The sequence below is a fragment of the Thermobia domestica genome, chromosome 13 (assembly GCF_964235325.1).
Source record: "Thermobia domestica chromosome 13, izTheDome1.hap1.1, whole genome shotgun sequence".
Lineage (NCBI taxonomy): Eukaryota > Metazoa > Arthropoda > Insecta > Zygentoma > Lepismatidae > Thermobia > Thermobia domestica.
Genome location: NC_137466.1, coordinates 35,316,558 through 35,330,154, shown reverse-complemented (window position 1 = coordinate 35,330,154; position 13,597 = coordinate 35,316,558). Strand labels below are relative to the sequence as shown.

Below are 13,597 nucleotides of genomic sequence, written 5' to 3'. Positions count from 1 at the left end.
ACCTCGATGACTCGAAGCTAAAGGGAACACATAAAAATTCGAGTTATCGAATAATTAAGGTGGCTACCAAATTCGAGAAACCGAGGTTCCATGTTCCTCATTAAGAGTGACTATATAACCTCTGCAAGTCGAAGTTTTATTTGTTCAACCTCTAGAACTCGAACTTGTGAAAATTCCTTAAATTAAATAAGAAGTCTAGTAAAAATAAAATATTAGACATGAGTAAAACACAATGACAGTACACATTAGCAACAATCACAGGTCTAGCCGCAATGACAATTACGTAAAAGCGTATAGCTATAACGAGTTATCGAGGCCACATCAAGAGCAATTCGACTTATAGAGGTAAACTACGACTTCAAGAGATTCGCAGATACGAAAGTTCGAGTTACCGAGGTTTTTGAATATGATTATGAAACCTTTAAAATTCGACTTATGGAGATTATACTTTTTAAAAATTCAACTTATAAAGGTTACTTTAACATTGAGTGTTGTGGAGAGTTGAAGGAAATGTGAAAAATCGAGTTACAAGGAGTTCGAGTTATCGAGGTCTAACTGTACCAAACTTTCTTGTGTTAATGATCAACAGTTGAAGAGAAACATGCGATATTATTAGCAGCTGCTCTTGAAAACATTCACATTGGAAAAAGGATAAAATTTTAATTTTTCACTGATGTGTCTTGACCTAAGGGTGACCATGGATATTAGTAAAATTGTCCATCTCTGTCCTACAGCCTTTTTATTTTCTCACAACAGACCCAGGTATTCATATTTCGTGTAACAAAAGGCACACATACCAACACACACACATCTTACTTTTCTTAAAACTAAGAAACTTAAGAATGATCTCAAAACTTGCCTTAAGTAATAGGAAAAAAAAAAATGATTCACAAAGTAGTTTTTGCATTATAACTTTCGTTTTTAGAGAATATACAACCAGTAAATAAAGACTTAGTTCATTGTATTTCTGTAAACTCAAAAATAATACTGAACTAATGATAAAGACATACGAGCTTTTGATTTTATAATTCCATATCTGCCTTGAGAACAGGAAGGCTGTTTTGTGGAGAGCCACAGTAGGTATTACAGGTTCTATGTAGGACCATGTATTTTTCTGTTCTTTAACAGTAATATATTAATAATTATACCTAGGTAATAAGCAGGATGGTGCAATAAGATAATAATTGTAACATTGTGATTTTCATTTATCAAAGAATGGATAAGGCTTTCTTCAAATAACAACAATTTACTAACCTATGGAAATGTAATGCTTATACAGTATATATGAGGAAAGTGGAGATGACAAGGTAGTATTAGGCGTTTAGATTTGATTATTTGACTTTCTATTTCTGATATTTTTTTTTGACAAACTGTACCCTAAGTCTACAACTATACAACTGACATAAGTATTCTGGTCAATACTAAACAAAACCAGTTTGAACTTATGGTTACTAACGTCCAAACGTTCTCGGGCACTTAAATATGCAGCAGGATCGTAAACAGAATTCTGGTACTGAGTCTGATACTCAAAAAATATATTAGTGAAATGGAGAAATTTCATCAGAATTTTCAGACAGTACATTGTAACTTCAAACAAGTTTTTCCATACAGGCCAATCACACTTCTACATAAAACATATTGTTGAAAAAATTAGTATGATTTTCTTCATGGATAAAGCTTTTCTTAAGTGTCATCTATTCTTGGAAACTGGCTGTGTCATTTATCTAGTTTAAAGGAAGTGTTTCGTTCTTGTTGTTGCTCCAGTTAAGCAGCTCAGTGTTTGAGAAACTGAATGCGGCCAGACATGTCATTCTGTCATGCGTGCTACACACATGATTTTGGAAGTATCATGTCGTGTATGACACCAAAACTACAAATTTTCACTAGAGAGGGTCCTATTTATTAAAACTTTCATCATTTCAGAGTATCATTAGCCAATAATAGCTCTTGAATGAGGATTTGTAGAGTTCAATCAATAGAATAGACATACTCAGGTGTCACTTTAAGGCCAATCATGAAAACAGGCTTGCCCGATATGCTAAATATCTGAGCAATGCATATCTGTCAATAAGAATTGGCAGCATAAAAACATCCATTCGGTACTCTTTATGGTCATTAAACATTGCTCGTCCCTGCCTAATCCACGCCTACACAAAAAGATTAATATGTAGATACTCGGAAGACGAAAAGGAACATAACTTCGTTTAGTTCATGAGGGTGAGTATGAGGTCAAACTCTTCTTTTGAGGTAGAAGGAGTGAGGGTAAAGAGACGATCATATTTAATGATGAGGACGAGTGAGGAAGAGGTTGTAATTATTATTTGAAGGCCTGGATAAGTAAGATGAAGGGAGACAGCTTCCTGAAGAGAAGGATATTCATTTGAGAGTGAGGGTGAATGATCATTAGTAGAAATGCCTATCTATGGCATAAAGATTTATCCATCTCATGAAGCTCAAGAAATCATTCTGACGGAGATGGTATCAAATAATATTCCGGGATTGTTTATTTGTCGCAACTTATTTCTAAAAGATTTTGTTAGCTACTGACAATATGATTTTATTACGATTTTTTTTCATCAAAATAATCTTTCTTGTGTACTTGTGCTTTCTCAAGTATGACTATACGACCTATGACTCTATTCACAAATATTACTCTCACTTATTTTCTATTTATCTTTGCTCATGCCAACATTTCATCCTCTTGTAGTTTAGGTATATTAAATACTACCCCCCCCCAAAAAAAAAAAAAAAAAAACAACTCCGACACGTTCCATCTCCACGGCAGTCGTAAGCGTGAGTAACCAAGCAACAGATGGTATTATATTTTTTTATGCTGAAGTGCGATTGGCAACTATACTTTTCTCCGCGTACGCCTGTGAGGTCTGCAACCCACATTACTGATACTGACTGGTATTATGGGGCGTTTACACTTGGTCGATTTAGTCGCACGACTAAATCGACTCGCTGCATTTGCCACTAAATCGAAGCAACTAGGCCGAATTAGATCGATTGATGTGTTCAATTATTTCAACCACAGAAAATAGAACGTCTTTCAATTCAGGTGCCAGTCGATTAGTCGCCTTCGATCAACAAGCGATTAAGTTGGAGTCCCGTTTACACGGTCGATTAAGTTGAAACTGACGTCAATTCAACTGAATCGAACGCAAATCGACTAACTGTAAACGCCCCATTAAAGTGACTCTTCTGCCGCGTTGTGGTATTCCTCCATTCACATGTACACTGCTGTACAATTACCTAAGAAGAACTATCACTTATATCACTGGTAGAAAGATCGTAATAAGCCTGAAAACTTAACAAACGAAGCTTGTCAAGATTAGCCTTTGCTTTTATAAAAAAAATATAAATAAATAAAAAAAAACAATTCTATATTTATTTGGATATTTGTAGTCAGGGACGCCCGCAAGATTTTTTTCAAGGGGGAGGGAAAGACAAAAGATAGGGATACAAACGCGGTCGCGAATACACACACGCTTTGATGCATGATGCATGCGTACACATAAAAAATCATAGAAAACAACCGTTATTTACCAAATTACCTTATTAACTACAAAGTCAATCCATTCTGTGATCGAGCATGTGCCGCTCGACCATCTAAATAATAATAATAATAATAATAATAATAATAATATTTTTTTCATGAACGTATATACTATATCAGGGTACTTCGAAACCACAATTAATTAAACATCTCGTAGAGACGCAGCTTCTTCCGCCATTTTGCGTTTTCTCGATTTCAGGCGTTTACGCTGTTTTGAATATCTCAGCATGTATTTTTCCTAGCAAATTGAAAATTATTGAGCGTGTCCAACTTGTGCAGAGCTAAAACTTTGTCCTCTTAACATTTTTACCTAGAACCACTTGAAAGGGGTGAAATCAGGGCCTACAGTAGCAACATTTTTGGACATTTAAGGCATTTAAGAAGAGGAAGCAACTGACGTAGAGGTCGGAATTTGTGTGAGCATGTAGTCCGGGGTCATACGTTTATACTAAAAAATTTGCAGATCTGTAGCTCTTCTCAAAGGCCTAAAAAAATATCGTAAAGTTGGGAAGTTATGACAATTCAGCATATTTCACTGTCCAATATCTCCAATGAGCTTGGGTAAAAAAAAAAAAAAAAAAAAAAAAATCTGAAATTTTGGGAATAGTAACTCCTTTAATATATCATAACACGCAACAAAGCGCGTTTTGTGTTTTTGAGCAGAAGAGGGTCAAATTATTAAGGAATGACGTCATACTCTATTAGGTGTTTTGTTCACAAATTCAACTGAAAATTCGTTGTTGTGAAGTAAAATAAAGTAGGATGAATGGCTAGTGCAGTCAAGGCTCTCAAGCTCCTTTCTTTCTCCTAGTTGTGACTCACTATATTATCACCCAGAGCAGCACTGGCGAAGAATGCCGCTATCAGCAGAAGGCAAGAAAAGTAATAAAAAAAATAATTTAAAAAATCCGTAAGCACTCATTTCTCTTGCTGCTTGCTATTTCAATGATATTCAATTCTGTTTATTGTTGTTTTAACTGTCAACTCATGCAGGAAACTGTTGTCCTTTTGTTAAATTTACATTCCCCAGTCAGTGTTTACAGTGAGTGAGTGTTCACTGACTGGAGAATGTAGATCAAACGAAAGGACAACGGTCTCCTGCATGAATTGACAGTTAAAACTAGCATAATTATGTTTGAATATTGTTGATATAGCAAACAACAGTGAGTACTTACCGACTTTTTAACAAGTGTGCATTTTGACTTTTCTCGCCTTCTACTCATAGCGGCATTCTTCACCACTGTTGCTGTGGGTTATAAAACAGAGAGTCACAACTAGAGGAAAGAAAGGAGCTTGAGTGCCTTAACTGGAGTAGCCATTCATCCTACTTTATTTTACCTCACAACAACGAATTTTCAGTTGAATTTGTGAACAAAACACCTCATAGAGTACGACGTCATTCCTTAATACTTTGACCCCCTTCTGCTCAAAATACACAAACCGCGCTTTGTTGTGTGTTATGGTATGTTAAAGGAGTAACTATTCCCAAAATTTCAGATTTTTTTATTCAGGTCCATTGGAGATATTGGACAGTGAAATATGCCGAATTGTCATAACTCCCCAACTTTACGATATTTTTTCAGGCCTTTGGGAGCAGTTACAGGTCTTCAAATTTTTTAGTATAAACGTATGATACCTTACTACATGCTCATACAAATTCAGATCTCTACGTCAGCTACTTCGTGTTCCCAAACATGTCTTAAATGTTGAAAAATGTTGCTACTGTAGGCCCTGATTTCATCCCTTTCAAGTGGCTTTAGGCAAAAATGTTAAGAGAACAAGTTTTAGCTCTACACAAGCTGGATATGCCAAGCAATTTTCAATTTGCTAGGAGAAATACATGCTGAGATATTCAAAACAACGTAAACGCCTGAAATCGAGAAAACGCAAAATGGCGGCAGAAGCTGCGTCGCTACGAGATGTTTAATTAATTGTGGTTTCGAAGTACCCTGATATAGTATAAACATTCATGAAAAAAAATAAAAAAATTTTGAAATGGTCGAGCGGTAATTTTTCTTTTTCTCGATCACTTGGCATGGATTGATCCTACAGTAAATACATTTTAGTACTATAGTATGAAATAAATATATTAACTTCTACACTATATGAGTAAGAAACTGACTATGTTTTGACATACGCTTCCAATAACTGAACGCGGGCAACTTCCGTCTCCTCTTGTCTCCCATTGCAGGAGTCATATTTGCCATATCCATGGCATAATGCAAAAATTGGTAATTTTTAACAAGAAGGTTTGAGCTTCACTTCCTACTCTCTTCTACTTGCCATGTAATAGTTTTTTTTTTTTTTTTTTTTTTGTAAAATACTTGCAAAGTAGAAGGAAAGAGGTAACAATAAATTTGTTACTGTTCAAACTTCTTCAGAGATGGCAACTGCTGCATAGATAGGTGTTTTCACATTTGTAGTGCAGGAAGTGACAGTAAGGGAATGTAGTCGTTCTTAAGAAGTCTGTCACACCAGATTTAGGCCACCTACATGGATTTGATGTCACAAACACAGAAATAACTGGAATTTATAAGCTAATGTAACATTGCCTTTGTAGCTACAAAGATCTTTGAAGTTTAAACAAACAAGAAATAACTAAGGAATAAAGTGGTGAATTCAGACAGGAGTTTTTAAGTTGTGTAAATTTCAGTTTGATTGGCATTTTAGCAAGAAATTGATACATTTATTTATGCATAGTAGATACCACTGTTTAATATATATTATATCATTATTATTTTATAGTTGATCCCGATCTCCATACTCCGATGCAATACGAAAAGCCATGCGAGATACATCGGTCTCAAGTGCTAACTGACATTGAGGACGCAAAGGAAAATGGCGTCATTTTAATGGGAGTTGATATCCCAGTTTGCACACCAGATGGCATGTATGGCCGTGTACAAAAGACGCCTAAAACGTAAGTACCAACTAATTCAATACTATGTTGTATACAACTATTTTTACTAAGTTCATGGAGTGAAGAAACCTAAAGTTCATCTATGCAGAAGCAAAAGTGAGGCGTTAGACCTTGTTTTGCGCCATACTAATTATTGTTGTTATCGTTTTCCCTAGTCATCATATTATTCAGAAGTCATCTGTCCACCACCGGATGAGGGCCTCTTCATTTTCATCCATATAATTTTCGTAAGTTACCTTTTCTTTCCATGTAGTTCCTGGAAACGCATGGTTTCATCTTTCGATCTTGCATTTCATGATCATGTAGACGGCGGCGTTTTATCCCTGCTGCAAATAGAATGCAAATTTCCATTAATTCTAGCAAGGGCGCCCATCACGGTGGCAAGGTGGGCGCTCGCCCCCCCTAAGAGGAAATTGTATTTGGGAATATTGAAAACCCAGTAGATTTTTTACATTAGTTAAGCAAAATTTGAAACTATATTTGAAACGTCGCTTATACTTGCCCCCCTTGGAAACTACAACATGGGCGCCCCTGAATTCTAGATATATAACCTGCCCATCTCTACTTCTCTTCTTCTTCTTCTTCTTCTTCTTCTTCTTCTTATTATTATTATTATTATTATTATTATTATTATTATTATTATTATTATTATTATTATTATTATTAAGTATTCTACCTTTTGGCAGAACCTCGAACTTATGACTTTTTATTTTTTATTTTTTTTTTTTTTAATTTTAGGTTTGGGTCTGAAAATATTTCTTCCACGTTTCTCGATCTTCAGCTTTCTCTTTTAAGTATCAGTATTTTCTTCTATTTTTTCAAATCATCACTCAATTGTGTTCTTCCTATTTTTCGCTTTCCTTCCATCTTTTCTTTTAAGACAGTATGAAGAAAGTAATTGTTTCGCAAGATGTGGAAAATTTAATTGGCCTTGCTACGAAGGATGCTGGCTAAAAGCGTTCTCTTCTCTTCTATCCGTTTTCAAACATCTTCGTTTGTTACTCTCTCTGTTTATTTTATTTTTTTAAACTTTGTGTTTGTGCTGTGATTTCGTCCCAAAACCTCCTCCCTCGTCCTTGCCCTTCAAACAAAAATGATTGAATTATGTAATACATAAAGCAAAGGAAGATTGCAATGACGATGGCTCTGTTTTGGTTAAACTTTCAGGTGCTGAAACTGAAAGGACGCGATCTGAGCAATCAAGAAATAAAAAAATAAATAAAATAAAAAATATATATCTATATCTATCTACTATATCTATCTATCTATCTATCTATCTATCTATCTATCTAGAGATATATATATATGCATTATATATATATATATATATATATATATATATATATATATATATATATGCATTTTATTTTATTTTCCCCACCTTCCTCCAACACCACATTTCGAAGCTCTCTAAATATTTCTTCTCTATCTTTCGTAATGTCCAAGTCTCTGAACTATAAAGTCTAATGCTCCATACTGATCCTTTTTATATTATACTTTCACACTCTCAGTTTATCCAAAGGACTTTCTCCGCATGCTTCACAACTATAGGTAGAATTCTGTGACTGAAAAATATGGAGAACAACTAGTCCAATTTATTCATACTGAATCTAAGACAACTGTAATAACATGTAAAGATTGTACTGTACAAGTGTGATATCCAAATTTTAACTGCACTTGAAGTGTTCGATGTGGATGCAACGGGCAAGAGCATATCTTTGGACATCAACTCCTTCGCATACCAGATTCATTGCTTCAGGTGGCACGGTTTGCTTGATTTAAAGTTTAACGTCCCATTTAACACCAATAGATATTGATCTACTTCTTAACATGGGATCCGGAACTCATCAGCTCGGGTATCGAATCCAAGTATCTCTAAGCATATAACCACGAAGGTGCTCAAGTGTATATTTGATGTATCTTCACTAGTGACGTAAGTTAGGTAAAGATCCGGTGGGTAAGAAAATGAAATAAATTTGATAATTACCTTCTATTTATTATTTATCCATCCGAAAACTGTATATTTTAAAAATTTTAATAGTTACGAAGTTGACTGAACTTTTGAGCACAACAAGGTGTGCTATATGTTCTAAACAAGTGAAGTCTTCAGTTTGTTGTTCATATAGCCTTCAAGATGTTGAGATCAAATTTTTCAATCGGTACTTTCTACCCGGTTGAAAGCTCTTGCATGGAATCATGTTTTCTTTACTAAAATAAATCTTGTAATAGGAATAAATACTTTATACTCATTTTAAAAACAATTATTCAGATTTCAAGAGAAACACATATGCTCCGTCTACGTTACTACAAACGTCCAACCGTGCACTGCAAGATGGCGTTCATACAGCTTTCGACTGTTCGTCTTCTTCTTCATAATATACAAGGAATGGAGCTTATAAATTTGATCCTTGTACTTCGTTACCAGATATAAATCTTGCACAATTATGTAATTTATGGTTCCGGCGGAACATTGTACTGCCCGTGTTTTGTTCTTTAAGATGGTGAAGTTGTTACGTCACACGAAAGAACGGTTTTTTTTTTTTTTTTTTTTTTAACATTGGTATACGTCCTGGTCTCCGATATTTACGGTGCCCACGTCCTTGGCCTCTAATATTTGCGATGTCTAATATTTGAGAGCCCAGCAACACCAAGTTGCCCGGTTTGTTAGAATTCAACGTAGCATTGATTCAGTTCGTTAATATACATACATTGTTTATTGGCTATAACCATAACTAGAGAGGACACAATTATAACCTTCCCAAAAGACCGTAAATTTCGGAGCTACATAACCACTCACACAATAACCATCCTACCTGCAAGCTGCAAGTCAACATACAGCACTTTCGAACTACCTACAATAGCTTCTCACGTGTGCTGATATCTAACGATCATCCTTCTGAATTAGTTAGGGCGTGTCCTGAATTAGCTTTATAAAATATTGGTTACCTAACAATAGATTGAGTTGAAATTATACAATTAAAACTATCAGAATCTAAATTAAGTGTGAATCTAAATTAGTATCTTCTAAAATATTCTTATTTCATCATTTCAGGGTTTTCTGCTCGGATCCTACAGGCAAACAAATAGACAATTTCTACATGCCTCGTTCGAATCCTGAGGCTAAAAATATGGATTGTAGTAAGTATATGCATAATGTTGTGATTAGGTTATATAAGTCACCTTTTATTGTAGTGGCAGAGTTATTTCTGTTATTTCCATTGACAGAATAGCGAAACATAATTTCGTAAATAGTCAATGTCTACTAACTCACAAACTAGGTCTATGTACTTATGTGGCAAAGTACGAACCGAAACGAAAATACATTTTAATATGCCCGTAAGTGCAGTTAAAAATTTACGAATAATTTTTCAACGAATGTTACCTTCCGTATTCAGAAACACGTTAGTGAAGTTAGCAACGATTTATATAGGAAAATGGCAGTTACGACTTTTCCACAGGTTGTCTAACACCTTAAGAATTCGTTGCTAATTTCACTAACGTGTTTCTGTATACGGAAGTTAGCTTCATGCGTTACTGAAACTCTCAATACAACGCTGGAAACGATTCTAAATAAGGCTCAGTATGTTGACACCTATCAAAACATTGTTCAGATTGCTGGCGGACACCATAATAAGAAAATATATGTTACAAAACCAATTTTAACTTCTTATACACGAACATGACGAGTTCCAAAGGAGGTATGGGCGAACCATTTACTTATTTCCAAATAGTTTTTTTCTTTTTCCTGCTAACATAGTATGGTTTAAAAACATTTCTTACAGATTTACGAGAAAATCGATTTGAAATTTTGTCATAATATCTTATGAACAGTTAACTAACTAAATTTGCATCACGTATGGGGTTATCATGAGACTAATACTGCCGAATTTTTTTTATATTTATAGTTGAAAATCCAGCTGACAGAATCTTGAAGTTCGGAATCGAGTGTCGTTGCATTTTGCACTACTCATAGTTTATGTCCTGTTATAATTGCCATTCTCTCACAAAAACTGTCACTGTCAATGTGTTCTCTCTAGTTGTTTCCAAAGTATTTTCAGAATCACCACCTTTTTTTCAGTTGGTTATGGAAATCGTTTGACCATACTTCATACGTAAGGCTTCCTTTGATTATACGCTGGGATCTTTTTCGATCTTTTCCTTCAGCATCAATGTACCACGCATAGTCAACTACGGCTTGCTTTCTTTCGTTCGTAATTTTCACTTTTTTTTTTTTTTTTTTCAATCCAGATGGTTTGGGAATATATGAGGTATCAATAATCTCATTGTCAAGAGGTGATGGTGCATGTCTTGAGGCTTTGATGCCTGACGAGTTGGTAGGCGAGTTGAGGATCGGTTTGATTTATCCTCAAATTCTTCGTTTGATTGGCATTCTCTCTGTTCTGAAATCGAGACAGACATGATTCTATTGTCATCACCCTCGTACTTGCCAATGATTATTTCGGATGTACGTTTTGCAAACCCTTTCTCATCTCGTTTCACATCACTTGAAGGCTTGAAATGAGATTTTTTGTTCGTTCTTCAATAAAGGCTAATATCAAATTGGTCACGTTTGTTCGGTTTTCTCGGAATTAGTAAGTGCTGTGATAATGAAACTTTGTATATAGATGAATTTGTTAACCATAAATGAGTGTTTTAAATTGGTCTAAATGTCTGCATTCGTTAAGATACTATGTCAAACTTTGAAATCGATATTTTCGTTAACCTATAGGAGAAAAATCTTTATTGTGTTACCCACGACATAAAGAGCTATTTGAGAAAAAAAGTGACTTGATCATTCCACCTTTGAAACTCGTGAGGTTCCCGCGTTTGCCTAAGATGTATTACATTTGTATTTATCAATATATATTTTTTTCTACTGTTATTTTGTAATTTGGATGGTAATATTCTTGATTCGAGTTACTGTTTCATAGCTTTCGTTTATTATTACAATATAATCTTTATATATGTATGTATGTATGTTGCGGCATAACCCTGGAATACCTGGATCAATTTTAACCAAATTTAGTGCAATCTGGAAAAGAGTGTCGGGGTAGGGATAAGGGGGCATACTTAGAGGGAATGGAGGGGAAGCCATATAAAAATGAAAAATGACCTATATTAGTGTCAAATTCATATTAGTGTAGCTACCTACCTTGATTCGTGACAGTTTTGGTGCCATTTAAATCCAAGGTCAGCCCCCAGTTGGAGTAAAACACCGTGTGAAATGAATCTGGAACATAGTTAGTTCCTAACTCAAGGTTTTTATCATGTCGCATTGATTAATGGGCGTATTCTAAGAGGTAAGGGAGTTCAAAAAGTTATTCGAAGAATATATCTTATGGATTTTTGTAATTACACTTTCATTGAAATGCTAAGGAGAAAGGGAGTTCAAGTATTTCCGATAAACTTATTCTCCCGGTGGGAAGAACGAGTACTTGAGTTAGTAAATAAATAAGTATTAGTTTCTTTCTTGACATTGGAGATTATCAACACCATCTTTATTTTTTTAGCCCGTTGATTTATATGCATAATAATAATAATAATAATAATAATAATAATAATAATAATAATAATAATAATAATAATAATAATAATAATAATAATAATAATAATAATAATAATTATTATTATTATTATTATTATTATTATTATTATTATTATTATTATTATTATTATTATTATTATTATTTTATTAACGGACTGGAAATTTAAGACTCGATTTCAGTGATTTCTTCTTGAAGCCTAGTTAAATGAACGTTATTGTTTTAAATGAATTTGCATTTTGAGGCACAAAATCGCTTTCCGCGAAACAAGTAAGGAAAGAAAAGAAATAAGTGACCTATAAGAAGTCTCTTTTTGTGCTAGAACTGGCACTGTTATGTCTCTTGGTGACCATGTTTTCGCACGCGTTTAAGATGTTTACTGCGTGAAGTTGTCAAGAGTAGTACAGGTATTGACATAAATCGCAAATTAACAGAAATAACGTGTTTTTGTGCTACAAGATTGGTGGAAACACAATAAAAACACAAATGTGGCAACAAGCATACTTACGAAGAATATTTTCAGGTGTGGAACCACCATCACGTCAAGCCATGAGAAGCCTGAATCAATGATTCGAACCTACAGGTTTCCTATATGAATTTTGGAAATGACGCGTACCTCTTTAAGCAATATGCTAAAGGTCTTGAAGATGAAACCTTACCGGCCAAAGCTCCTGCACGAGTTGCATGAATGTGATCCGGATCCGCGTTTTGAGTTCTATGAGTGATTTTCATTCGGATCGAAGCTGACAGAGACTTCTGGAAACGAATTTTGTGGACAGATGAGACCTCATTCAAGATGAACGGTCGCGGAAACAGACACAATTGTGTTTATTCGAGTAATAGCAATCGGCAAAATTGCAATAGAACCGTTAAACGTCCCTGATGTCATTGTTTGGGATAGTATTCGGAGTGGTAGTGTCATAGAATCATTCTTTTTTGAACGAACTCTTACCAGTAACACATACCTTCAGATGCTGCAAAAAGTTGTAATTCGATAACTTGAAATACTCTCGCTACGAAAACATTCAGTTTACGTGGCAACACAATAGAGCACCGCCTCACTTTGGTGTTGTTATAAGCTGTTGAATCGAACATTTCGATGAATAGATTGGTCGTCGTCGGTACGACAGATTGACCATCCCGTCCATATGACCTCACACCATGCGACTTCTCCATGTGGGGTATTATCAAAGACGAGATAGTTTCTGGGCAACCGCAGGATTTAGATCACTTGAAACAGTTAATCGAATGATTATTCGAAACATTGAATGCTAATCCTCGGTTCTGTCATGATACTTGTAAATCAGCGCTCAGCGTTGTGCATTTAGCAAAGTAGGGGAAAGTTTGAACAGTATTTGTAAGTACAATAACTTCTTTTGTTATTTCTGCATATACTGTATTGTGCCCACCCTGTATATATATGTATGATAGAAAAGAATCAGTAAAATCAAACCATTAAACTCAATTCATTTCAAGGAAAATAAAAAGAACAAAGAATATTCCCCATATAAATCAATGGGATATATATATATATAAAAAAAGATAACCAGGTATTCAGCACCGTTAAGGAAATAC

The 13,597-nt window shown here is 34.7% G+C and overlaps 1 protein-coding gene across 1 annotated transcript in view; it reads left to right on the top strand.

Annotated features, from left to right (window-relative positions):
• LOC145668093 (uncharacterized) overlaps positions 1 to 13,597 on the top strand; it is a 94,471-nt gene that overhangs the window by 76,253 nt on the left and 4,621 nt on the right. The window contains exons 6-7 of the mRNA XM_081735611.1: positions 6,305 to 6,479; positions 9,532 to 9,617. Coding sequence (XP_081591737.1) covers positions 6,305 to 6,479; positions 9,532 to 9,617 — 261 coding nt within the window. The remainder of the gene's footprint in view (positions 1 to 6,304; positions 6,480 to 9,531; positions 9,618 to 13,597) is intronic.